Here is a 26,936-nt window from a genome sequence, read left to right as displayed (position 1 = left end):
GTAGAATTATATTGGATGATTTAAGCAGGTTCTTGTGAGTGGGCATTTAGGTTGATTCAGTTTTCCTTACTGTAAATAGTGCTTTGATGGATATTTTATAAATGCATATTTTTTATTTTGTAAATTACCTTCTTATGATAAATTCTTAAAAGTGGGGTTTGGACATTTATTATAACCCTTATTAGTAGCTTTAGTTTGATTTTTTTCTTAAAAAAAAGAGATTTTATTATTTTTAGGGAGAGGGGAAGGGAGGGAGAAAGAGAGGGAGAGAAACATCAACGTGTGGTTGCCTCTTGTGTGCTCCCTACTGGGGTCCTGGCCCTCAATCCAGGTGTGTTCCCTGACTGGGAATTGAATTGGCAACTCTTTGGTTTGCAGGTTGGTACTCAATCCACTGAGCCGTACCAACCAGGGTGCTGTTTTGTTTTTTTAAGGTTATAGATGTAGTTATGCTGATAACATATAATATTGAAATATGTCTTTAAAAAACCTAATTAGTATTTTAAGATATGATTAAGCACTTAGCATGGTGCATAACATGCATTAGTTAATATTTATGTTTAGGCTATCTTTTAAAATAAGTATGTCAAAATAATAAGACAAGCCACTAACTGGGGGAAAAAAAAAATACAGGATCTGGCACAAATAGCGCCCCTTTTTATTACAAAATCATAAGCATGTAATTCTGTAACAATATCACACTCAAGCACACCATGTGACGTTTTAGGTGAAATGTTCAAATTAAAACTATAAATTATTACACCTGTATTATTACACTACCAACCACACTCAAGCAGGCATTAATTCTGCTGGATGCTATATTTGCAATGGATATCTGATAAAGGACTATTATTCAAAATATATAAATAACTCAAAACTTAACAATTAGAAAACCAACAGTCTGATTAAAAATGAGCAAAAGATCTGGGCAGACATCTCACCAAGGAAGATTTATCGATGGTCAGTGAGTATATAAAAAAATGCTTAGCATCATATGTCATTAAGGGAATTGCAAATTGAAACAGGGAGATACCACTATACACCTGTGTTAGAATGGTGAAAATCCAAAACGCTGACAACACCAAATGCTGGTGAGGATGTGGTGCAACAGGAACTCTCATTCGTTGCTGGTGGGAATGCAAAATGGTACAGCCACTTTGGGAGACAGTTTGGCAGTTTGTTAGAAAACTAACCGTATTCTTACCATATAACCCAGTAATTGTGCTCCTTGGTATTTACCCAGAAAAATTGAAAACTTAATGTCCACACAAAAACCTGCAAATGTATGTTTACAGCAACTTTATTCACGATTGCTGAAACTTGGAAACAACCAAGATGCCTACAGTAGGTGAATGGATACATAAACTGGCACATCCGTGTAATGAATTATTATTCAGTGCTAAAAAAAAAAGAGAGAGATCCAACCATGAACAGACATGGAGGAACCTCAAATGTGTGTTACTAAGTGAAAGAAGCCAGTCTGAAAATGCTCTATGTACTACACAATTCCAACTATGTGGCATGATGGAAAAACAGAACTATGGAGTAAAAGATCAGTGGTTGCCAGGGGATAGGAAGAAGAGGGGTGAGTGGATAGAGCATAGAGGATTTTTAGGGCAGTGAAACTATTCTGTGTAATATAATGGTGGATACATGTCATACATTTGTCAAAACCCATAGAATGTGCAGCAAGAGCGAATCCAAATGTAAATATGGTTTGGTCTGTAGGTGATGATAACGTGTCAGCGTAGGTCTTCGATTGTAACAGATGTACCATTCTGGTGCAGAATCTTGGTAGTGGGGGAGGTTGTGCGTGTGTAGGAACAGGGAGTATGTGGGAACTCTTTGTATTTTCTGCTCAACTTTGCTATGAACCTAAATCTATTTTTAAAAATGAAGTTTATTAGAAAATTGAAAATAAAATTTAAAAAGCAAGTATGCATTGGGACATTTTTGATACTTGTATTTTTAGGCCCAGAATAAAGAAACCAATGTTTTAGCTGCTGCAAAGGTGATTGACACCAAATCTGAAGAAGAACTTGAAGATTACATGGTTGAAATAGATATTTTAGCATCATGTGATCACCCAAATATAGTCAAGCTTCTAGACGCCTTCTATTACGAGAACAATCTTTGGGTAAGTATTTTCTATTGATCTATAGTAGTCAAAATGAGTTAATTGTCCTAAAGAGGTTTGTAAGTTGTGAAAGCCTATTTGATGTACCGTATTTTTCAGGCTATAAGACACACTTCCCCCGCAAATTTGGGAGGAAAATGGGGGTGCATCTTATAGTCCGAATGTAGCTTACCTGGCTCTCGGGGGCGGGGCAGGGGCAGTGGAGGTCAGAGGGGTTGGCAGTGTGGCAGGTTTCTTTTTCCTAGTTTCCTCTAAAACCTGGGTGCGCCTTATGGTCCGGTGCGTCTTACAGTCTGAAAAATACGGTATAACCTCTTTTGTGTTACTTGTGTTGAAAGCTGATCTGATGAGAGGAGGGTCATTAATAACATAATTACCCTTAGCTTCAACAGATACAGGGTGGGCAAAAGTAGGCTTACAGTTGTTCATGTGGAAAAAACCATGCAGGTCGTGACTATTACAGTAGCCTGTGTGTTTGGTGTACTCACCACTGTAAACCTACCTTTGCCTATTCTTGTATTCAGATGTGTATTTCAGATTGTGCCATATTTCATGATTGTGTGCCATTGGACCCAAATGGAGAAACTTGGTCATGAATATTAAATTTCCTAAACTATGAAATTAGATGGTCTTTTCTTATTGGTAATTTAAATTTAAGCATTTACTTAAAATTTTAAGTTTCTTTTGTTTTCCTAGGAATTGTTTATAATTTTCTTACCCAAAACTTCTTCTAAATCATGTAATAAATTATAAAATGCTTACTAGAAATGTTTAATATTTATCTTATAAAATCAGGACCAGCTTTAGTACATAAGTGGTGTGAGCTGTATGTATAAATTATGTTTATTTTTTTGAAAATATTAGGTAAAAATAGATACGGGAATAAAATACTAATATTCATTATAATAGCCAGTCACTTGGTCTGCATCAACATCAATTTCATCTATAGGACTTTTTGAAATGGAGTTTTTGTTTTTCTCCTTGAAGGAAGAAGCGAAGGGTGTGAGAGACGAGTAAGTAGGACAAGTAATACCTGACTGGGAGTTAAAAGGTCTATAATTTTTAATCCTGTTCTTGCTAGGTAGGAGCTTAAATAGTCAATTAACCTTTGTAAGTCTGTGTACTCACTTAAAGGATGAGTAATGATCTACCTCCCAAGTTATTTTTCAAATGATATAATGCATTTGAAAACAGTTTGTAATTGGCATCTGTAAAAAATAAAGTGTTATCAAATAGAGGGAAAACAAACCAGGAAGCTATACAATTTGTTAAGATATGTAAAAATTGCCTGTAGTTATTTTTAGTGTGGTATCTTCTAATATAGTTATTCAGATCTCTAGCAAAATGTTTCCAGAGATTTTAATGAAAATGAATTCCTAGACAATTTAATAAATAGATAAGATCTTTACTCAAGACTGTTACAGAATAAAAAGTTAGACAGCTGTGAAGGGACAGTCTAGTGGGAGAGGTAGATATTACTTAACCAAATAGAAAATAGAAAATAGTAAATAGAAAACTACAAGTGTGATAAGGTTTAAGAAGGAAAGGTACATGGTGGTATGTAGGTACCTGGGAGGTCTGGGAAGGCATCCATCAGGAAGTGGTGATTGAGCTAGGATCTGAAGCTTTTGTGTATATTTTTCTGTTTTTTTTTTTTTTTTTAACTCAAGTCTCTATTTTTTCAGGATTTATTCTTACTGGTGAAGCTAAAAATTACATTTGCTCACTTAAATCACAGAAGTTACCTTAAAAATGAGAGTAATAAAATCATTCAGTAGTCATGAAATGGATATATAACACTGTCCTGAAGGAAAATTCTGTGCTTGGTTATTTTAGAGAAGCAGGGACACTAAGAATGGTGATTAACAAAAACGCACATACTTCCATAATGTGTTCTCTTTGTGCTTCCTCAAATGCTGTCATTAAGACTCCTAACTTTTGACCAAGAAAACTTAATGGTTAGCATAATATTGTTTCCATAGCCTAGGTTATTTGATAAACATCCTTTATCTTTTTTACTAAATTGAAGAAAAAAATACTGAAACACAATGTTGTGTTAGACACACGCTCTTTTTATTTGCCCGCAGATCCTCATTGAATTTTGCGCAGGTGGAGCTGTGGATGCTGTGATGCTTGGTAAATACCTTTCTTTGTATTTCTGTCTTAAATAATACTTAATAAAAATCAATGGATTTAAAATATCTATACATATATCTTACTGTTAAGTGGCATTCAGTTAGTTAAGAAGTCAGCTTAATTATAGTTTTATATTCTTGGGTAATTGTAATAAATTCTAAAATTAAATGTGGAGTATATTATGTTAAGAAAGTAATCTTTTAGATATTTAGTTCTAAGATAAGTTCACTCTATATGATCTTTGACAGTGATGGCAAAAGGCAAGAACCTGCCAACATGTTCGCAATGCAAAAATGCAGATTTGTTTATTTTTTCCTTACAGAACTTGAGAGACCATTAACTGAGTCCCAAATACAAGTAGTTTGTAAACAGACCTTAGAGGCTTTAAACTACTTACATGATAATAAAATCATCCACAGAGATCTGAAGGCTGGCAACATTCTTTTAACCCTAGATGGAGATATTAAGTTGGGTAAGTTTATTCTCGTAAATAAAACATTTGCATTTGTGCTATGAGATTCCCCTTTGTATGTATGTGGCTTAATACAACTTGTTTTGTTATGACTCAAATATGTGAAACGGAGTATTACTACATATTAATTTTTAATTTTAATTTTTTTATTTTATTGTTTTAAGATTTTATTTATTTATTTTTACAGAGAGGGATAGGGAGGAAGAAAGAGAGGGAAAGAAGCATCAGTGAGTGAGAGAAACATCGATCAGTTGCCTCTCACACACACATCCCAACTGGGGACCAAACCCTTAACCCAGGCATGTTCTCTGACTGGGAATTGAACCGGCGATCTTTTGATTTGAGGGACGAAACTCAACTAACTGAGCCGTGCTGGTCAGGGCTTCATATTAATTTTTTTAACTACTTCCTTGGATAAATAATAATTCATTAACTTCAAGAATTCCTAAGTGTAGTGTGGTTATCTGATATAAAGACACTTTAAAAAGAAAGAAAGGCTGGATGTTTATTTTCAAAAAGCAAGCTTTTAAAAACTGGTTCATTCTTTTTCCCTTAAATTTTTGTATGTAGACTTAATACTTATTAATATAATACATATAGAGTATGATATATTGTAGTATGTAAAATTGCTAACTTAATTTTTAATTCTAAAACTCAGGTCTAATGTTTAGTTTACTACTCTATATGTGTGGTATCTTGGCTAAACTAACAAAGTAACCAAATCTTAGGTCTGAAAAGGATGCCTAAAATAACTATAAGTATAGTTTTTACTTTTTTATGCTGAAGGAATAAATAAAACTTCATAAGGAGAAATAAATGTAGATTTAAATGGAAAATTAATTTCATATATATACACAAATGGAAGATATCTCTTTAAGTACTCCCAAGATAATACATTTTTTAAAAATCTGGTAATGGAACCTAAATTTGTGTATTTTAGAAGGACATTAAAAGGATAAAGTGTATTAAAAAAACATATTGATTCCAGTGATCATAGTCATTTTACTTTACTTTGTTATGATACTTAAACAGGTATAATTTAATATACTAAATTTTACCCTTTTTACTTTGAAATAAACGATATAGAAAACCACCACACAAACAACTTAGCTTAAGATAATGAATTGGTGCTTTCTCATCCTTAGTTGGTGACCAGTATTTTTAAAAATGCCATTACTGGCTGGTGTGGCTCAATTGGTTGAAGCATCATCCCATAGGCTGAAAGGTTGTGGGTTCAATTCCCAGTCAGCACATTCGCAGGTTGTAGGTTTGATCCTGGGTCAGTACGCATGTGAGAGGCAACCAATTGATGCTTCTCTTTCTCTTTCATGTACCCTCCCCTTCTCCTTCCCTCTCTCCCTCCCCCTCCCCTTCTCCTTCCCTCTCTCCCTCCCTCTCTCCTTCCCAAAAGCAATGAAAAAATATCCTCTGTTGAAGATTAAAAAAATACCATTACTCATTCATGAATTTAATTTTATAAGTTTCATATCTATCACAATTTTTATCCTCATTGAAGCTCACATTATACCATTTTTGCTCAAGTTGGCTTGTTAATCTTTTTGACATGAGTCTAGTCTTTGATAGCTTCCTCGTTATTTGTTAGGTTGAGATGTTTCAGGCTCTTGTTGTATATTTCCTGCTTCAGACCTGTAATTAGCCATTTCTTCAAGAAGCCCTGGTTTCTTTTATTAGGATATGGTATTTCTTTTTCTTTTTTTTTTTAAGTCACCTTTTTTTCTTTTAACAGATAAAAACGATATTTTATTAGCTTGATTTTGTAAGTTCAAATTTGTAAATTTCTTTTTTTTTTTAATTGTTGTTCAGGATATGGTATTTCAAGACCACCTTTTGAGTGTTAGGGATGTTTATAGTTTCTTGATTGGCCATTCTTGTAGGCCAAGGGTGTCCAAACTTTTGAGACACCACACTGGAAGAAGAAGAGTTGTCTTGGGCCACACATTAAATACATTGCGACACATAATCGCAAAAAAAATATCATCATGTTTTAAGTAAGTTTACGATTTTGTGTTGGGTAGCATTCACAGCCATCCTGGGTGCCTGGGACCCATGGGCTGCAGGTGGGACACCCCTGCTAGGCCTTTCCAAAGCACAGAGTTAGACTCGATGAATTCCTACATATTTTCTGTTCAAATTCAGCATAAAGGTGGGTTCCCCCTACCCACCACCACCTAACCTCTTCTGTATTACATCTCTGTCTTCTTTCTTCTGTCCTGCTTCTCAAGGACATTGATGATAGATTTAGAGTATACCATGATAACTCACTTTAATCCTCATTTCTATATTTAATGCTGATCACTAGTCCATATGTTGATGTATCTTTGTTCTTGTTTGTTGTCTGAAGTTCATTGCCTGGTAGATTCCTCTGGAAGAGCTCCCCGAGTTTCTGTATTATCATAACAGTTTCACTCTTTATACTTTGAAGGTCAGTTTTGCTGGATAGAAAATCTCTGGCTCACATTTTTTTGCTTGAGTATCTGAAATACGTTCCTCTGTTTTCTTCTGTCATAAAGTGCTGAAAAGTCTGGTGGTAATACGATTTTCTTTCTCTTACAAGTGATGTGCTCTTTTTTTCTAGATGCCAAGGAAATGCCAATACTAATAATTTGACTAGACTTTTTAAATAAAATAAGTGTTCTTATAATATTCAAGTTTTTTTAGAAAGATTTTATGAAATTACTGATTTGAGTATTTGTTCTGTTCCCTTGCATTGACTTTCTTCTTTAGGGTTTTTTATCTGCTTCTGGGATTTGCCTGTTACCAATATTTATAACTTTCTCTCAAGTTCTTTTTACCTTTATTTTTTAAAATTTTAATTTTTTTATCTTCACCTGAGGACATTTTGTCATTGCTTTTAGAGAGAGAGGGTGGGGGGGAGAGAGATAGAGACAGAGAAACACTGATGTGAGAGAGAAACATTGATTGGCTGCCTTCCTGTGCACACCACTGGGGATCAAACTCACAATCTGAGTATGTGCCCTGACCAGGAGTCGAACCCGCACCCTTTCGATCTACGGGACGACGCTCTAACCAGCTAAGCCACACCAGCCAGGGCTCTTCATTTTTTTATTATGGTGAAATATACTTAATAAAATATACTATTTATCCACTTTTAAGTGTACAGTTCTGTACCATTAAGTACATTCACATTGTTGTACAACCATCACCACTACCCAGAACTTTTTCACCTTCCCTACTGAAACTCTGTACCCTTCAAAACACCTACTCCCCACTCCCCCCCCACCCAGCCTCTGGCAACCACCGTTAACTTTCTGTTTCTAAGAATTTGACAACTCTAGGTACTTCTTATAAGTGGAATCATAAATATTTGTCCTGTGTCTGGCTTATGTTACTTGGCATATCTTTAGGGTTCGTTCATGTTGTAGCACGTGTCAATTTCCTTCCTTTTTAAAGCTGAATAATATTTTGTAGCGCGCGCGTGCACACACACACACATACACACCCTCCCACATTTTGATTATCCTTTCATTCATTCATGGACACTGTGGTTGCTTCCACCTTTTGGCTTTTGTGAAGAATGTTGCTATGGCCACAGTGTACAAATACCTGTTCGAGTCCCTGCTTTCAGTTCTTTGGGGTGTATGTCCAGAAGTGGGATTGCTGGGTTATGTGGTGATTCTCTGTTCACTTTTTTGAGGAACGAGCATATCATTGTTCCTAGCAGGCGCACCATTTTACATTCATACCAGTAATGCAGAGGGTCCCGGTTTTTTACATTGCCTTGCCCAAACAGGCTATGTTCTGTATTTTTCACGATAGCCGTCCTAATGGGTATGAAGGGTAATTAATGGGTATGAATTTGTTGTGTTTATCTGTTCTTGCATTCCTCCTAGTTTAGTCTTTTTTCTAAAATGATTTTTTATTTCTCATTTTCTCAAGTTCTGCCACCTCATTTCTGAGTTTTTGTAATTCTGGCTTAGGTTACTCTTTTATGACTTCCATCATTTTTTGAAGTCTCATAGCTCAGTTTGAAATAATATAGTTATGACCCATTTTTAATTAATGTTTTTCTGTAAATGTATTAAAATCTTATTTGAATATAGGAACATAAAGTATAAAATAATGTAGACTTTAAAAATAAGTATATATATGAAGATTTAGGAATGCCAAATAGTTTAAAGTTGGTTGACATTTAAAACAGTTTCAGTTTCTGTTTTATTAATTTGTAAATACAGCCTTGGCTGGTGTGGCTTAGTGGATTGAGTGCCATCCTGTGAACCAAAAGGTTGCCAGTTCAGTTCCTGGTCAGGGTACATGCCTGGGGTGCGAGCCAGGTCCCCAGTTGGGGGCATGCAAGATACATGAGGCCATCCACACATCTCTTGCACATCGATCTTTCTCTTTCTCTCTCCCTTCCCCTTTCTCTGAAAGTAAATAAATAAAATCTTTAATTTGTAAATACAGAGAACCTTTAATTTCAAATTTTCACACCCTGTTAAATGTACACAGAAGTGTAGAACCACGCTGTCCTCAAGAACCATACTACAGTACCGACATTTTTATTCTTACTGGATCAGGTCATTACAAATGGGTCACGTCATTACATCACGTCTTTAATAAGATTCACCAGTGTGTACATGCCACGTCATTGTAAGTAGGAATACAGAGCACAAGGCAAACTTAATTTTCCTCTTTCCACAGAAAATAAAGATGCCTTTTGTCCCTCTTTAGTTTCCCTCCTGTTCGTTAGAGTGCTTAGAGAGGTGTTGACACTGGACAGTTCTTGTTTCGGCCTCTTTCTGGACCTCCTTCCGCAGTCGTGTTGAGGGGAGAAAGTTAAAAAGGATAGTGTTAATACATTCTAGGAAAACACTAGAATAAGTACTGTGGTGACTTTACCTGAGTACAGAACCTCTTCTGGCAGGAATCTCATATTGTGATCTCAGCTCCTTCCTCCAGAGTATAAAAAGCCTCTAAGTAGAGGAGGTGGGGCAGGTACTAGGGTGAGGAGTCCTGAATAAGTCTGTGTTGCATCTTCTGTAAATAATGTGTTCCAAGTATAACGCCGTATTTTGCCATGTATAATGTGTACTTTTTTTTGCTCAAATTTTTGACGGAAAAATAAGGATGTGCCTTACACATGGGTATAATAATCCCGTGTATCATGTGCACAGAAATGTAGGTGCATGTTATACACAGGAGTACAGTTTACAGGCAAAATACGGTATGTTCTGTTTGCTTATTCCTTTAGTAGTTATAAAACATTAATTATCTCACGTAATGAAGGACTTTGTGCATTACATTAGGAAACTTGAACTTCATTCCACAGGCAATAGGTAGCTGCTTATTTATATTTAAGCAGGAGAACTGCATGGTCAAAAAAAAAATACACAAGAGCCGTATAATAAGCACATAGTTAGAATACAAAGCAGGGTTTAATGAGTTTTAAGGGTTCTGTCAACAAAATATCACAAAGGTGAGAATTATGGATATGGTTAAAATAGTAGCTACCCTTTACTGAGTGTGTATTTGGTGCCAGGCCTTGCGGCGTGAGCACTAAATGCTGCATTTTGGTATGTATTTGATTCTGAGAACTGTGTCATTTCCAGCATGAGACTAATAGGCACATGTATGTATGGTGTGAGGTAATTTAGGCGGCCGTAGCAGTTCTATGTTGCTCTTAGTGGTGGTGGTCTGAGCTGTAAGCTTCAAAGGTGGGGTTTAACAACTGATCGTGCCATATTGTTGCTTTTCTGTAATTTAAATTAGAAAACATGTCTTCGAACTTTTTTCTTTGTAATACAATTTATGAGGAAGTTAGCAAGCCACATGCTGTCATAAAGCTGCTTTGGTATAGTTTCGTTTTTCACACTACAACAAATGTGTATGTGTGTTGATTTAATTGTAACGTAGCGCGAGTGGCATTTGTTTGGAGTGGATAGGCTGGTCTATTTTAAAGTTGGTATTTTTCCTTCAGTTCTGAGAATTTGATCTGAAGGTGTATAAAGATAGTGGTATTAAGTGTATTAATGATGAACTCTTTTCTGTGGCAGTTTTTGGGGGTGGGGGTGGTAGAAAGAGGGTGGTCAAAATTAGGATGGTAACGAAGTTATTTTTCTTACCCTTTAACAAGGATGGCCTTGTGAAAGACTTGATATGCTTTCCCCTTTGTTGACTACGGTGAACTTTGCTTAAAACTGTAATTAACACTTTTGTATGATTATTTATTTCAAGCGGATTTTGGAGTATCAGCTAAAAACACAAGGACAATTCAAAGAAGAGATTCCTTTATTGGCACGCCATATTGGTATGTGTTCATTTTTATGGATTTACAGTGTTAGTGATGTCAGCAGTTACTAGATTCATTAATTTGTCCACATAATTGGTGATACTATCTCTTATGTGGCTTTCTTAAGTTAAACATCGTAACTTTCAGTTCTCTGTTTCCATAGGATGGCTCCTGAGGTAGTCATGTGTGAAACGTCGAAGGACAGACCCTATGACTACAAAGCTGATGTCTGGTCCCTGGGTATCACTTTAATAGAAATGGCTGAGATAGAACCACCTCATCATGAATTAAATCCAATGCGAGTGTTGCTAAAAATAGCAAAATCTGAACCCCCTACATTAGCACAGCCATCAAAATGGTAAAATACTCTAAACAAAGCTTTTTAAGAAGTAAAACTTGAAACTTCATTTTTCCAGCTTTCCAAGGGAATTTCAATTTGTGGTACAAAGACTATATGAAATAGAACACTGATTTTTGGTATGTTTTCAAGATTTAAGGACCATATAAATTCTTATAACTAATTTTTTCCATAAATTTGAAAATACCAGGGATTGGAGTTCCACTGAAAAAGGTGTTTTCTGTACCATGAGAAAGTGAGGCATATATTTGTTTGATCTTATTTGTGGAAGAATTTTTGTGATTTTTTTTTTTATATACTTGTGAATATGTGGTTATTTCCCAATGGTTAATACCGTGAACCAACCTACATATATGTCTAACTTGTATTTATAAATGAATAACTTACAAAATCTTAATGTTCTTATACTAGTTTTCTTATGTTGACTTGATATTGTTGGATACATAATGAAATAAGCATAATTTATTAAGTTTTGTTTGTTTTTAATAATAAAGTAAAATAGAATGTCATTGTTAAAATTTTATTTTGAAGGTCTTCAAATTTTAAGGACTTTCTAAAGAAATGCTTGGAAAAAAATGTGGATTCTAGGTGGACAACATCTCAGCTACTACTGGTAAGATAAGAGTAGTATGACAACAAGAAAGCATATAATTGTTTTAACATCTTTCAGAGAACAGTACAGTTTCTCATTCACTCATTGCGCCCTCCTCGCGCTTGAGTTTTCCCTGTGGAAACCCAGAGTACGTTGTAGTAGTAAACTTTGCTTTGCCAACATGGGTGCTGCCATTGCCAAAAGGCTTTCCTCCTGTGCTTTTTTGTTTCAGTTTGTGTTCTTTTTATTTTGTTAGTTATTTCCACTTTGTTAGTTGCTCCATTTTCTCCCTTCAGTTACTGGAAAGCAAGCAACTTGGGGGCAAGGGCACGAGCTAATGAATTTTTTTATGTCTCTTGAGGGTAAATATTTAGTAAATGTTGCTGACTTTACTAAATGGTGTTAAAGTGATTGGCTAATTTTGTTTTATAGCAGGACCTGTTTAAATATTTGAAATAAAACGTTGTCAAATAATTAATATTACAGGTGAGCAAAAAGATAGGCAAATCTTGAGGCACTTAGGCTGAGTTACTGTTTAATTCCTGCATGACAGCATTTTAGGTTGATGTATTTACATGGGAGAAAGCAGGAAAAATTGCCTTGTTCTGTGCAACAAGTGTATCCCTAGGGCACACTTTCATTCTTTTACTGCCCCCACATTTGAAGACTTTAGTCTACGACAGACACAGTTTAGTGCTGAGTACGCAGAGATAAATAAAGGGTCTTACTCTTAAGAACATTAGAATCATGTCAGAAAAGCAGGTGTCTGTAGACACTGTTAAGAGAACTTTAAATCTTTTTGTTATTCTTCTACTGAGGCTTTATACTGGATTTATATGTATTGTTACTTTTTAAGAACTGGTAATGTACAACTAATCTGAAACTACTTTAAATTTTATTTTTTTGATCTTTACCTGAGGACGTTTTTTCATTGTTTTTAGGGGGTGGGGAAGGGAGAGAGAGAGAGAGAGAGAGAGGGAAACGTTGATGTGAGAGAGAAACACCAAATTGGTTGGTTGTCTGCGTACCCCGACTGGGGTTTGAACCTGCAACCTGGGTATGTGCCCTGACCAGGAATTGAACCCTTGACCCTTTGGTCCATGGGATAACGCTCCAACCAGCTGAGCCACACTAGCCAGGGCTTTACTTTAAATTTTAGATTCTGAGATTTTAAAACATACATAAAAGTACATGTTCCTACTATCCAGATATGTTAGTATTTTTGACATATTTCCTTCAGATTCTTAAAAAAAGGTTAGAATAGGGGTTGCAGGCCTCCGCTATTCCATCCATCTCCTATACCTCCTTCCTTTCCCAGGTGTGACATTATCTGACATGTCTGTATTTTTCCTACCTGTATATTCATATTTTTGCCAAGTAATAATGTGTTTTATATTCTTGAAACTACTTTACAAGCAAGCATTTCAGGTGTTACTGAGTGTGCTCTTTTTAATGGTCCAATAGCACCCCTTCGTTACTGTGGATTCTAACAGACCAGTCCGAGAGTTGATTGCAGAGGCAAAAGCTGAAGTAACAGAAGAAGTTGAAGATGGAAAAGAGGATGATGATGATGAAGAAACAGAAAATTCTCTGGTCAGTATTTAATAGAAAGGAAGTTGTATTTAGGTAAATTTTAGAGTTGGTTTTTGAGGTATGATTGCACCTGTGTCTAAGGGTTAATTGATGAGTAGCCGAACAAAGCCTTTAATTTTGGAGGTAAAGATTAAGCAAGTTTACTCTTGCTACCTATTTTTGTCATATTTATTATGTGAAGACTTGTCAATTCTTTAAATTATCCTTATAACTTCATTAGATTTACTGAATAAAGATTATACATGAATAAAATAATTTTAAATATAAATAAGTAAATAAAATGTTGTTTTGGTCACCATTTTGTTTTAACACTAAAAATGTATAAAATCTTTTCCAGCCAATACCTGCAAGTAAGCGTGCCTCCTCTGATCTTAGTATTGCCAGCTCCGAAGAAGATAAACTTTCACAAAATGCTTGCATTTTGGGATCTGTCTCAGAAAAAATAGAATGTAATACTCCTGAAGATAAATTTAACAGCAGAGTTATTAATGAAAAACCCACTACTGATGAGCCTGATAAAGTTATGGAGGGTATTAATGAACATATTAATGATGCTCATTTAGAAGCTGTGGCTGAACTCCATAACAAAAAAGTAATAATCAAGGACAGTGAGAGAGAGGAGAAGAGGCCCAAGCTTGAAAATCCACCTGACACAGAAGACCAAGAAACAGTAGACATGAATTCAGTCAGTGAAGGAAAAGAGAATAATAGGATAACTTTAGAAACAAATGTGGAACAGAATATGAAACCTGAGGAGGAAAGAGATCAGGAAAAGCAAAAGGTATTTGAAAATAAGGTTATAAAACCTGAAGAAGAAATTAAAGATACTACTATTCAAACAATGGTTTTAGTTTCTCAAGAGACTGGAGAAAAAGAGGCAGATATTCAGGCAATTGACAATGAAGTTGAGCTTATAAAGGAGGAAGACGTCGAAGAGAATTTGGGAAAAGATGAGAAATCTCGAAAAGATGTGGTCAGCGCTGCAAGCAATGTGATGGGGCCAGATGAGGCAGTAGCTGCTGCTCAGAAGCCTGTGGGAAACGATGCCGAGGACACCCAGAGTGACGATGGGAAAGACACGGTTGAAGCAGGCCAGGACTTAGCAAGTAAGCCGACGGAGGGTCCTGAGGTTGGTGGTGCTGAGGACGTTTCTATTGGAGAAATAGTTGATACTAATGAGATAGATAAAAGATCTGTGGAAGGTAAAGGGGAAAAACAGTTAATCAACAGTTCCGAGAACACAGTGGAGACCAGGACAAATGAAGCTGAGGAAATTACTGAGTCAAGGAGCACTGAAGAAGTAGAGGTCAGAAGTCCAGTGATTCATACTGACCACAGAGCTTCAGGAAGTGAAATGCAGGATGTTCGTGAAGCCACTACTCAGACAGATACAGAACAAAAAGAAATTCCATGTGAGGTGCCAATTAAAACAGAACTTGAAGTTGCTGCTGCTTCACAGCCCAGTGAACCTCCGCCTGTTCCAATACCTAGCATTAACGTCAACTCTGAAGATGCGGAAAATAAAGGGGAAAGAGGTGCTTTATCAAAAACTGAAACCACGTTGCTACCAGAATCTGAGAATCAAAAGGAAAATGATACTGATTCAGGCACTGGTTCCACTGCTGATAATAGCAGCATTGACTTGAATTTATCCATCTCTAGCTTCCTAAGCAAAACTAAAGACAGTGGATCCATATCTTTGCAAGTAAGTGTGCATGGGTCCTTGTTTGAGTTTTTCTTTGTCATTTTGGCAATTCAGAATTTAATTGGAACTGATGTATTGAAAACAAAACAGCACTAAATCAATATAGTATTGCCCCTGTAAAGTTCTTTTCTTTTTTCCCTATAAAATTCTTAAGACCTTGAAGGAATCAGTTAAAAAGAACCAAGAAGAGAGGTTCCGAATGTGACCTTCAAATTTGTTGGTAGTACCTGCTTATTTTTGCCAACTTGCTATAAACAATATAATATAGTTGCTTATTATGATTTGGGTTCTCTTATTGTACATATCTGGATACTGTTTTAGCAAGAATCAGTAATATATGAGGTAATGATCTTTGTAAGGCATGTTTAGGGTCTGAAGAGCCCTTGATTTGCTCGGACCATACCGATGACCACTGTTGCTTCCTCAGTCATAGCTGTCACTACTGCCACGAGAACCACTGTGGGAAAACAAGCAATACTGAAACCTAACACCCAGCACACTTGCAGTTTCTAGAGAATAATTCTCAGATGTTAGTGTGCCCAAGAGTTAGCAGGTAGAGCTATGTAGAAGTATGGGGTGGGTCCCGAGAATCAGTATTTATAACATAAGATCCCATGGAATTCTGATAGAGGTGAGCCATGGACTAACTAAAGACTTCGGATTGACAGGTATCAGAAGAGAAGACTGTAAAAAGCAGAAACAACTTAGGGAAACTGACCTTAGGGACAGGACTCTAGTGCATGACTGTTCAGCCTGCCTGTCTGCCCCAAATTATTGCATGTCTTGCTTTGATTGTCTTCAGTTTACTTTGTTTCACTGGCTGAAATTTTGTTAATGTAACATCCATTCACTGACTTAGTAATAGGTACTGTAATTATATTAACTTTCAAGTTACATTATAAAAATATACTGATATTTTTTAAGATTTTATTTATTTTATTTTTAGAGAGAGGGGAAGGGAGGGAGAAAGAGAGGGACAGAAATATCAATGTGTGGTTGCCTCTTGCCTGCCCCCTACTGGGGACCTGGCCTACAACCCAGGCATGTGCCCTGAGAATCGAACTGGCAACCCTTTGGTTTGCAGGCTGGCACTCAATCCACTGAGCCATACCAGCCAGGGCAAAATATACTAATTTTTTTAAAAGATTTTATTTATTTATTTTTAGAGAGGTAAGGAAGGGAGAAAGAGAGGGAGAGGAACATCAATGTGTGGTTGCATCTTGCACAACCCCAACCAGTCCCTAGCCCACAACCCATGCCTGTGCCCTAACTGGAAATCGAACCAGTGACCTTTCACTTTGCAGGACAAGGCTCAACCAACCGAGCCATGCTAGTGAGAGCCTAATATTTATTTAAAATGCAATAACTAATGTGAGAATTAAGGTCATGTTAATTATGGATATTTTAGTAGGAACTGAAGAAATGGAAAGTTTGGAGGTTATAGGGAGGTAGGTATAGTTTGGGGGCGTGCCCACTTTAGATTTTAGAGGAAGCCTGGATAGAGTGCCGCAGTCCAGGGCTCAGGGACAAGAGTGTGAGGATACGGGAGCCTGGAGAACAGAACGATAAGAGATTGCAGAAAGGTGACTAGAAATGCTGAAGACAAACTTTAAAATTCTAATGCATTTTGAATTTAGTATTTTCACATTCCACCTTTGCTGTCTTTGCTTTCTAACCTTCCCCTCCATATCAAAACCAAGTAATTATCTGCCCTCAATATTCACATGTTTATCAAATGTAAGTGTTACACTTCTATTACTTTTATTTACATTTAAAAAGCATTTGAATACTGATTGAGGAAGAATTTGGTCTTAAAGAATTGTAGGCAATAACTAGGAGGCAAATGTGGTTCTTTTGAGGTACAAGTAAAGCTGCTTTCTAATAACTAGATGAGATCGGGCACGTTCAGGGTGGTATGGCTGTAGACTGCTTTCTAATAACTAAAATCACACATTCATCTCAGGCCTTGAGATGGAGGAGAGCTGTTGATACTGTTGCTGATGAAATAGATTTTGATTCTCAGTCCTGGAAGTGTTTAAAAATTACCTGGGAATCCTTTTCAAAATACAAATTCTTAGCTACCGTCAGCCCCGTTGATTTAGATTCTTTATGGGATGATTCCCAGGAATTTACTTTTGTTTTGTGAGTGGTTCCAAAACTGAAAAGCAGAGGTATCATCTGAGAAACCTGCAAGATGAAAAGAGGAAGAAAAAAGCGGTAGATGTGTAAAAGATTTACTAGTTGGTCATTTATGTGAATTGCTCCGTACTATTGTGCTTGATTACGATGTGGTATCATAAAAATTATATATGTACACCATCAAAAAGCATAATTTCACTTGAAAAAATTGTGATTTCGTCTGTAAAGTCATGTGAAAGTCGAATGAGGTATAAGATGGTATAGCTGGTTACACAGGTGAGCCTTACTGCTTTATATTCTTCATATGTGTAGTCTTCATGGCTGTTCAGATTTTTTTTTAAAGAAGAGAATGTATTCTATCTCTAATATTGCCCATATAAAGCCTAACTAAAATAAAATCTCACTCAGGAAACAAGAAGACAAAAGAAAACATTGAAGAAAACGCGCAAATTTGTTGTTGATGGTGTAGAAGTGAGTGTAACAACATCGAAGATAGTCACAGATAGTGACTCCAAAACGGAAGAATTGAGGTTTCTTAGGTGAGTGGAGAAACAACGTAATTAACACTGGTTTTGTGACTTCTTTTCAGTCTGTGTAAAATCTGAAGACTAGAATCTTGGCCAATTAGGGATTACTCTTTCATTATACATTCGAAAAAAATATTTTAAAAGTTTTTTTTTTTTTTAAAAAGCATTACTTCAAAATAATGCTTTAAAGGTGTAATTACTTCGGAGGTATAATTTTTGTTACTTTCCTCTATCATTGCTGTTATATTTTATTAGACGCCAGGAACTCCGGGAATTAAGATTTCTTCAAAAAGAAGAGCAAAGAGCCCAACAGCAGCTCAATAGCAAACTGCAGCAGCAACGAGAACAGATTTTCCGGCGCTTTGAGCAAGAAATGATGGTAAAGTCTTAGATATTTGTACCAATTTGTTAGTTACAAAATTTGGTGCTTTAAGAAAAACCCACTAGCGGTTACAGCGTATTCTCTGATGACTAGTTTTTTCAGACTTTGTGATATGATGGCCTTTGTCTCTTTGGTGTTCTCGATGCCTCCTCCCCCCTCCCCCGCTTTGCCCAAAAGGGTCTTCCATCCCAGTCTTCCTATCACTGGCTGATAGTGTGATGGTTGTCTTCATTTTTCTTTGATTAGCATCTGTCATGAAAACCTGGAATCATGAAGCTAGTAGACGATTTACCACGTTCTTTGGTGTGCCTGTTGCTGGGTAATTTTTCAGGGTTACAATTTGATCCTTCAGATTTGGAGTCCAAGATTTTAAGCCAGTCTAAAGCAATTGTCTTTAAACCTTGAGTATTAGAACTTTCTGGGGGCTTTTTCAAAACACAGTTAATTCTCTGGCTTCTACAGTTAAGCTTCTACATCCCTGTTCACAGCTGTTAGAGAAGTTAGTGCTAACTAGTCAAGGGTAATTGGAACTGGTTTTTTGGTTTTTACCTTGTGTCCAAAGTTAGAAAAGGAATTAGTAATATGATGTAAGTTTTTGTGGCTTATGTTGAATATGTAGCTTAATGTAGGTTAGAAAAAAGATAATTTGAAATGTTGTAGTGCCTATGTTTTGAATATAGTTCTTTTACTATTCTTGTAATTTCAAGTGCTAAGAATTCTTTTATGTGAAGAGTATATTGTTGATTACATTTGTTTAATCATAACTGAGAATTCCTAAGAAAATAATGAGCTTTTTTTCCTCACCGAGTATTTTTATGATACTTACATTCTATTTTCCAGAACCTTATAAAAGCTGGGTTTCTCCCCACCCAACCAGATAATTTTCAGAATGTTTTGCTTTTTAATTTGTTTAATGAAAACACCCTTTACAAATATTAACTCTACCGTTATCCAAAATTGCAGTATTATTCAAGTTTTATATAAGCAGCGATCTTTTGTTGAAACATAGATTTATAATTCCAAAAGACTTGTTTTAATGAAATAGGATTTTTATTTTAAGAATCTTGATGAAGAAGAGTAAATCTGAAAATGACAATGGTTCATAATTAAGATAGACTTCAGATAAGACCTTTGATTTATCAAACATTTTATTGTATAAATATTGAAATTTTTCTTTAGTACTTTATAGCAACTGGCCATTCTTCTGGATTGTGTAAAGATTTTGAACATTCTACTACTTGTACAATAGAAAAAAGTACAGTCAACTCTTGAATAATGCAGGGGGTTAGGGGCGCTGACCCCGCATCTGTGTACCCCCTCACTGCCCGCCCCCCCCCCCCCGTGCAGTTGAGAATCCATGTTTAATTTTTTAACTCCCCCAAACTTAACTACAATTGTCCCTCGGTATCTGCATGGGACTGGTTTCAGGCCTCCCCATGGATACCAACATCTGCAGATGCTCAAGTCCCACGTGTAATACGGTGTAGAATAGTGCATACAATAAGGAGGCGCTTTGCCTCCACGGATCCCAAACCGGGCATCAGAAAAAATACTGTTTCCAATTTGTGGTTGGTTGAATCCGTATGTGCAAAACCTGTATATTTATTGAAAAAATCTGTATATAAGTGGACCTGTGCAGTTCAAATCTGTTCAGGTGTCAGTTGTATTTTTTTGCCACGTTAGAAGAAATGACGTGCTTATCATATTTTAGTTCATTTGACTTTTCAGTACTACAAAGATTATATATTACATCACTAAATTAAAATGCTAGTTATGTGCTCTTAGTAAGCATCTTCATTATAATGATTTAATATGGGTGATAGGAAAGTTAAGTGATCATGAGCCACATTGTTTTTCAGACCAAAAAGCGACAATATGACCAAGAAATTGAGAATCTAGAAAAACAGCAGAAACAGACTATTGAACGTCTGGAACAAGAGCACACAAATCGCTTGAGAGATGAAGCCAAACGCATTAAAGGAGAACAAGAGAAAGAGTTGTCCAAATTTCAGAGTATGTTGAAGAACCGGAAAAAGGAGGTAAGTGTCACTACTGTTTTCAATTACTAAAGCTATTATTTTTAATGCACATGTAAGGATGTCAATGGGATTAGAAATAGTACTTGACAGTAATAATAGTTAAATAGCATTCATTCTTTTTTTTTTTTTGGTCTTCCCAACAGTCATGTGGGGTAGTAGTAAAGGCAGCTGTTATCCCATTTTACTGCCAAGGAGACTGGAGGAGAAGAGATTTTAATGGCCTGTTTAAGGTCATGAACTACCGTTAAATATCCAGCTAAATGTTGAACTAAGTCTTCATTTTCCTTCCATGCTCTCATTTCTCTTCCATTAATGCATTCAGGGCCTGTCACAGGAATATTTTTTCAAGAAAACTTACAATGTTGTGTTTGCAGGTGGCAATGATAATTCATCTTTTTATTTATTTGTAATATTTCATTCATACTTAATCTTTTTTTATTAGCTTGGTTGCCTTTCTTGGTCATCGTGCCAAAACAAAATCTGAGTAACCCGAAATCTGAAACAATATCTATAAATTCATCAGATTGTGTGATGCTTTGAAGAATCACAGGTAGAAAGTATCTATAAAGTTATTTGAGTAGAAAGAAATTTTTCATTTTTACTGAAACCGTTCCATATCGTGGTAGAATCTATATTTGTGGCATGAAAAATTGTCATTGATTGAGAAGGAAGATTTGCAAATTGTATTAGCGTGTCTTTTTCTCCCCAAGTTAAATAAAACTAAGAGAACTTTTTATATTAGCAGTTTTTAGAGATAATTTTATGATTTATTCTGTACCTTTAGTGTAGGAGGAGCATTTACCTTTTCATGATTATAAAGATCCCAGGGATAATAATTATGATTACTTCTATTAGATTGAAACCAAAATATCTCAGCCGAACTAGTGAATGTATTTTCACTTCTGTATGTTTCGAATACCCAGCTTCATTGACTTTAACATTTAAATTATGCAGAAAATTGAACATCATGTTACTGAACTTGAGGATCTACTCTAAAAAGGATAGAATTATACATTAATACAGTGTATTCTATGATTTCTTTAGGTAAAGATGAATGAAATGGTATATAATATTATTTGATGTGGCTACTGTTTCTAAAACTTACAGTGTTGCCGCATTATTATGCTTTATGTGGATGACTTTTGCTGAGGCTACACGTTAATTCTCTTGAAACCATGGGCAGTTTTCATTGAGAGGTTATTTTTAATATCAGATTAAATAGAACAAATTTTACAGGTAAATACATGATTTAATCCTAAGTATATGAAAGTCTCTAGTTATCACTGTTTTGAGTAGGAGAGTTTTAGCCAGTGAGTATGTTTGAGATCATGATATGCATATTTTAAATAATTTTATTATGTATTTTTTCCCTTGTCACTAAACTTCTTGCATTTGGGGAGTCTCTTCCTTTTAATGGTGATTTGGTTTCATGAGGAATTACTGATGGGCAATTTTAAATACACTGTGTTAAATCAAAATCAGTCTCTTTCACAGACCATCAGCATGTGGTGATTTGGAATCTGGTTGCTTTTGGTGCTTCTACTTATAAATACATGATCATTTATTCAAAGTTCGTCTATTTTTAGGTGGAATATATGTCTGGGATTTTGAAATTTAAAAGAAGGAGCTCTAAAAATACTTCATTTTATAATATACTTTATCTGGTATAATAAATCATAGCATATTAAACTTATTTTATGAGTGCTTATGTTACTAATTTTAAACTTGACAGATAAGTTTGGCTTAAATTGTCAGCAAAGGAGAATGCTGTTCTAATCCAACACAAAATCATCAGATATGTTCACTTTTATCACACCGTATGTGAAATGGTGTGTTTAAAAAAAAAGAAAATGTAGTATCCATTTATTTCTCCTTTGTATTGTAAGGCTTACTTTTCCTATTGTTTTTCTTTTTTGTCTCATTTAGTAGATTTTATTTAAAATCATTTTTTTTTAAATCCTCACCTGAGGATATTTTTATGGATTTTAGAGAGGGAGGGAGGAACATCGGTCAGTTGTCTCCTGTACACTCCCTGTCCAGGGATTGAGCCCACAGTCTGGGTATGTTCTCTGACTGGGAATCGAGCCCATGATCATTTGGTGCTCCAACAACTCAGCAACCAGCCAGGGCGAAAATTATTATTTTTTTTGTTTTATCAATAAAATTATGAAGTGTTTTACTTTTTTTCATTTTTTAAAAGATTTTATTTACTTATTTTTAGAGAAAGGGAGGGAGAAGGAGAGGGAGAGAAACAGCAATGTGTGGTGGCCTGTCATGTGCCCCCAACTGGGGACCTGGCCCACAACCCAGGCATGTGCCCTGACAGGGAATTGAACTGGTGACCCTTTGTTTGCAGGCCGGCACTCAATCTACTGAGCCACACCAACCAGGGCAAAATGTTTTGCTTATATAAGTGGCATTAGCTTTCCTTATGTCCAGTATTTCAGTGTCAATAGATACATTTATAATTTTACGAACTTTCAAGGTTAGGTGAGTTTATTACCATTAGTTCAGCATCAGTGCTATAAGTAACCCTTTACTGATTGTCTTTGGGTCTTTAAGAGGGAATGATATATAGGGATAATTAAGCAACTAATTAACTTCTACATGGTGTAATGTCCCTTTTCTGCACTGAGATTAAGCATGTTCTGTCCTTTCATTCTTTTTCACCAAACTAACACCTATGCTAATGCATGTTGAACTTTTTAACAGCTTTAATATTTGACTTGTAGCTTGTCTGCTCACATAAATGCTTGCTGTAGAGAAAGTATTATTTCCCCACCTCCTGCATGCTTATACACTGTAGGTTATAAATGAAGTGGAGAAAGCACCCAAAGAGCTGAGAAAAGAGCTTATGAAACGCAGGAAAGAGGAGCTTGCACAAAGCCAGCATGCTCAGGTAACAGCAGCAGCTTCATGCTACTAAAAACAGAAAGCAGCATTATTCTCACAGCTCAGCAAACCATGGCTGAAAGGGTAAATTCCTAACTGTACTCATATGATGTTGACTTTTCCTCATCAAAGGTTCCCAGGTCATTCTTTATGTAGTAATAAAGTGCACACTAATGGTGACATTTAAGTTGCTAATGTGAAGTTAAGTGGAATGTTTGGAAAGTTGATGCCAGATGAATAAACAAGTATGTTAATGTATAATCCACTGTATTCTTGTTTTAATTATGATGGAGGCTTATGTTTGTTAAGTAGTAATGCCAATGTTGGATAAAAGTCTTTTAGGACAGAAAAATATGGAGGGTGAGTATGAAAAGAATGCCTGTAAAAAGCCGTCATTTCTAAAAAGTTCAGTTAAAAGACAAATGGTCAATGGTAATATTAAATGGTGCATCAGACATTTATTACTGTTAAACTCAACAACATAAGCAACTTAAAACCTGATTTTAAATATTAAGTCTGTTCTTTTTGATTCAGAATCTAGCAGTTTAAAAACTAGACTATTTTTATTTATATATGTGTATATATATAAAAGTTTGATTCTGGATTGTAAGACTGAGCCAGTTGAGATGGGTAAATTCTTTATAAAACTAGATAAATTAAGTATTTTCAACGTATTCTTCTAGAGTTACTTCACATGACTCTCCAAAGCTTTTTTATGCTAGGAATCATCTTTTTTTAAATTAAGTTTGCACTCAGCCTGGAGGCAAAGAAAGGTGAGCTCAATTTGTAGTTACATATATCACGAAAGGAAGAATAGACATGGATTATATATTAACTGTTGCTTTATATTATCTTTTTAATGTGGTTTTATGTGATTTAAAAAGTGGTTCCCAGACTTTTAAGTTTTGCAGACCCATGAAAAGAAACATAAAAATAACAAAAAACATTGGGGACCATGATAAATGGATTTCCATTAAATTTTTTTTTGTTTTTGCCAAGTAAGGATATTTTAAAAACTGCCATTTACTTGTCACCATCATTTCAAAGGGGAGGCTATTTTAACACCATGGAAAATAAAAATATCTCAGGATTTTAAATTTTAATAAAACTAACCTCTTTGAACAAATTTTGTGCTGTGAGCCAGTGAAAAAATTTTGTCTTGGCCGTTGTAGAGATCACTAAATAGCAAACACGACATTCACTGTGTGTCAAGCACTGTTTAAATGCTTTGCATGCATAAACTCACTTAACCTTACTGTATACAAGGTAGTTACTCTTATCGCCTCCATCCTACAGTGAGGGAACTCTAAAGCACAGGACAGTTGAGTGACTTTCCCAGGGTCACACATCTGGTTTATAATAGAACCAGAATTCTTGTCCAGGTGAGTTTGGTTCCACATTTCATACACTGAACCATCATACCACGTTCCCCTCCATATGTAAGCTACCCTTTCTGTGCCAAATCTAAACTCTTACCAGCTTAGCTTCGTGCTTGTTGGCCATGTCTTGTTATAGGTGGAAAGGAAGTGCTTGCAGGTTATCCATCTGGTTCTGGATCATTTGGATTTCAAACCACCTAATAGTGATGGTAGTTTTGCTTTGTGAAGGAATATAGACTTTTTAAATTCCAAAAGGTAATTATATCAGACTGTAGAGTTGAAATTAAGAATTTAGTGTTGATTGAATTAGGTGATCTTATGCTTTAATAAAACTCCATTGGTGATTATTCATATAATTTTGGGTGCTAGCCTGTATTTTCCAATGAAAGCTGAAAGCAATAATTTCTTTTGTACATTTAATGAAGAATTTAGTAGTCTAACAAATTTGAAAAGTGTTCCTCTTCAGGTACTGCTTTTATTGGAGGTGATAAAACTTGATAACTTCACAGAGTCTGTTTTAAACTTTTTTGAGAGGTTATAAATAATAGCCGTACAGTCATGGAGCTAGAAATGTTCGATCATCTGGTCCAGTGGTTTTCAAACTGTGCTTCCAGGAGCTCTTAAGTTTGGAAGAAGCACCTCGAGAGTCCTTCAAAGTAAGGGCTATGGGGCTCCACGCTCCTGCTTCCACTTCAGCTCAAGCAGCACCACTTCTTATCTGTTCCGTAAATGTTACATACGAGGTCTGTCCAGGAAGTGTCCAGCCATGTGTTATGAAAAATGGAGACATTTATTGAAGAAGATACAAGATACAAGGAGCATTGTACAGAGGACAGTGATGCCTCAGTCCCCTTCAAAGTAGGCACCTTGGGACCTCACACGGTTCTCCCAGCAACTCTTCAGCTGTTCAAAACATTCTGCAAAATCCTTTGTTGGGACTGCTGTCAGCTGTCCCGTTGCATTATCTTGAATCTCATCAATGGTCTGAAATCCCTTCCCTTTCTAAGGTGATTTTAGTTTTGGGAAAAGCCAGAAGTCGCAGGGCATCAAATCTGGGCTTTGGGGGGCTGAGTCAGCTGGGTGATTTGATGTTTCACCAAAAACTCTGCACGAGGCATGATGTATGAGCGGGTGCATTGTTGTGATGAAGCTGCCCATCACCAGTTGCCCACAGCTGCAGCCTTCTGAATCATCTGAATAGTTTTCACAGAGGAGTGTTCAAGCTTAATGCAAAATTTAATGCACATTTGTTGCTCTACTGGCTCAGTCATTTTGAAAGCGATGGCCACACAGTGCAAATGCTCACTCAACAGCGTCTACTACCCCCAACGACTATTACAGTGAAGTTGTCATTGTTCACACATGCGCATTCCAGTCCACTCTCCTTGGCTGCCAGGTTACATCTATGTTGCACAAACCATTCTTTTTATATTAACAGTGGCTAGACTTTGTCCAGACAAACCTCGTATTTTTGGTGAGTTTTTTAAAAAGGGTTTGACTGATTTAGAAAACAATGCCAGCATACTAGAGTTTGGAAACCATTGATCTAGTTCAAATCTTTCATTTTATAGAGGAGAAGGAGACTCCTCTGTTTCAGGCCTCAAGAAACTCAACATTTGTATAATTATTTTTCCATTTACAAAAAGTCATTCAGCTGTGTTCTCACCTGGGAGGTGCATTGTATTCTGACCCACAGGGCGTTGCTCAGGTCATGATTCAGTCTTTTCAGTTGTCGTCTTGTGCAGTCTTCAACGCCCAAATACAGGACGTAAGTCCCGCGTGCCTGTAGGAGGGTGCCTTCTCCTGTTTTACTTGCTTTTCCTTTGGCTCACATGTGCCTTTTCATTGTTAGCTTTATTTGTTAAAATCTTAGAGGATCGGTAGATGACAATGTCATTAATGACAATAACAGTGATAACCTGACATGACCGTGATAGTACAATATTCTTCAGAGTTTTTGCATTTGGTCTCCCTGCCACCACCCTTATATGGGGATGGAGTATATTATTTTGCAGATGAAGACGCCAAGGCACAGAAGTCTAACTGGTCCGCCTAAAGTCACAAACGCATTGATGGTAGAGGTGGAGCTAGAACACTTCCTACCCAGTGTTCTTTTTCACCTACCCGCCACAAATTGCAATTTGAGATTTTCATATTTTTCAAGGAATATCTTCCCAATAGTATTTTATGAGCTTTGCACATGTGAGAAACTGAATGCTGTGATTAGACTTCTGTCTTTGTGTGAAGTGACATTTTGATTGCATATATGTTTATATAGATGTTTTAATTATGGATATGGTCAGAAAAGCCATATTAA

General features: G+C 36.0%; 1 protein-coding gene across 2 annotated transcripts in view; it reads left to right on the top strand.

Moving 5' to 3' along the window:
* SLK (STE20 like kinase) overlaps positions 1 to 26,936 on the top strand; it is a 48,009-nt gene that overhangs the window by 10,130 nt on the left and 10,943 nt on the right. Inside the window, exons 2-13 of one of the 2 annotated variants that reach the window (XM_024555656.3) lie at positions 1,973 to 2,137; positions 4,225 to 4,273; positions 4,596 to 4,745; positions 10,959 to 11,031; positions 11,177 to 11,371; positions 11,903 to 11,984; positions 13,428 to 13,556; positions 13,894 to 15,261; positions 17,809 to 17,939; positions 18,183 to 18,306; positions 20,169 to 20,348; positions 23,155 to 23,247. In XM_024555656.3, the coding sequence (XP_024411424.1) occupies positions 1,973 to 2,137; positions 4,225 to 4,273; positions 4,596 to 4,745; positions 10,959 to 11,031; positions 11,177 to 11,371; positions 11,903 to 11,984; positions 13,428 to 13,556; positions 13,894 to 15,261; positions 17,809 to 17,939; positions 18,183 to 18,306; positions 20,169 to 20,348; positions 23,155 to 23,247 (2,739 nt within the window). The remainder of the gene's footprint in view (positions 1 to 1,972; positions 2,138 to 4,224; positions 4,274 to 4,595; positions 4,746 to 10,958; positions 11,032 to 11,176; positions 11,372 to 11,902; positions 11,985 to 13,427; positions 13,557 to 13,893; positions 15,262 to 17,808; positions 17,940 to 18,182; positions 18,307 to 20,168; positions 20,349 to 23,154; positions 23,248 to 26,936) is intronic. The other variant, XM_053923576.1, reaches the window with a different exon arrangement.

The sequence above is a fragment of the Desmodus rotundus genome, chromosome 4, assembly GCF_022682495.2.
Source record: "Desmodus rotundus isolate HL8 chromosome 4, HLdesRot8A.1, whole genome shotgun sequence".
Taxonomy (NCBI): Eukaryota; Metazoa; Chordata; class Mammalia; order Chiroptera; family Phyllostomidae; genus Desmodus; species Desmodus rotundus.
Note: the sequence above shows the minus strand (reverse complement) of the source record. Positions and strands in the feature narration are given on the sequence as shown.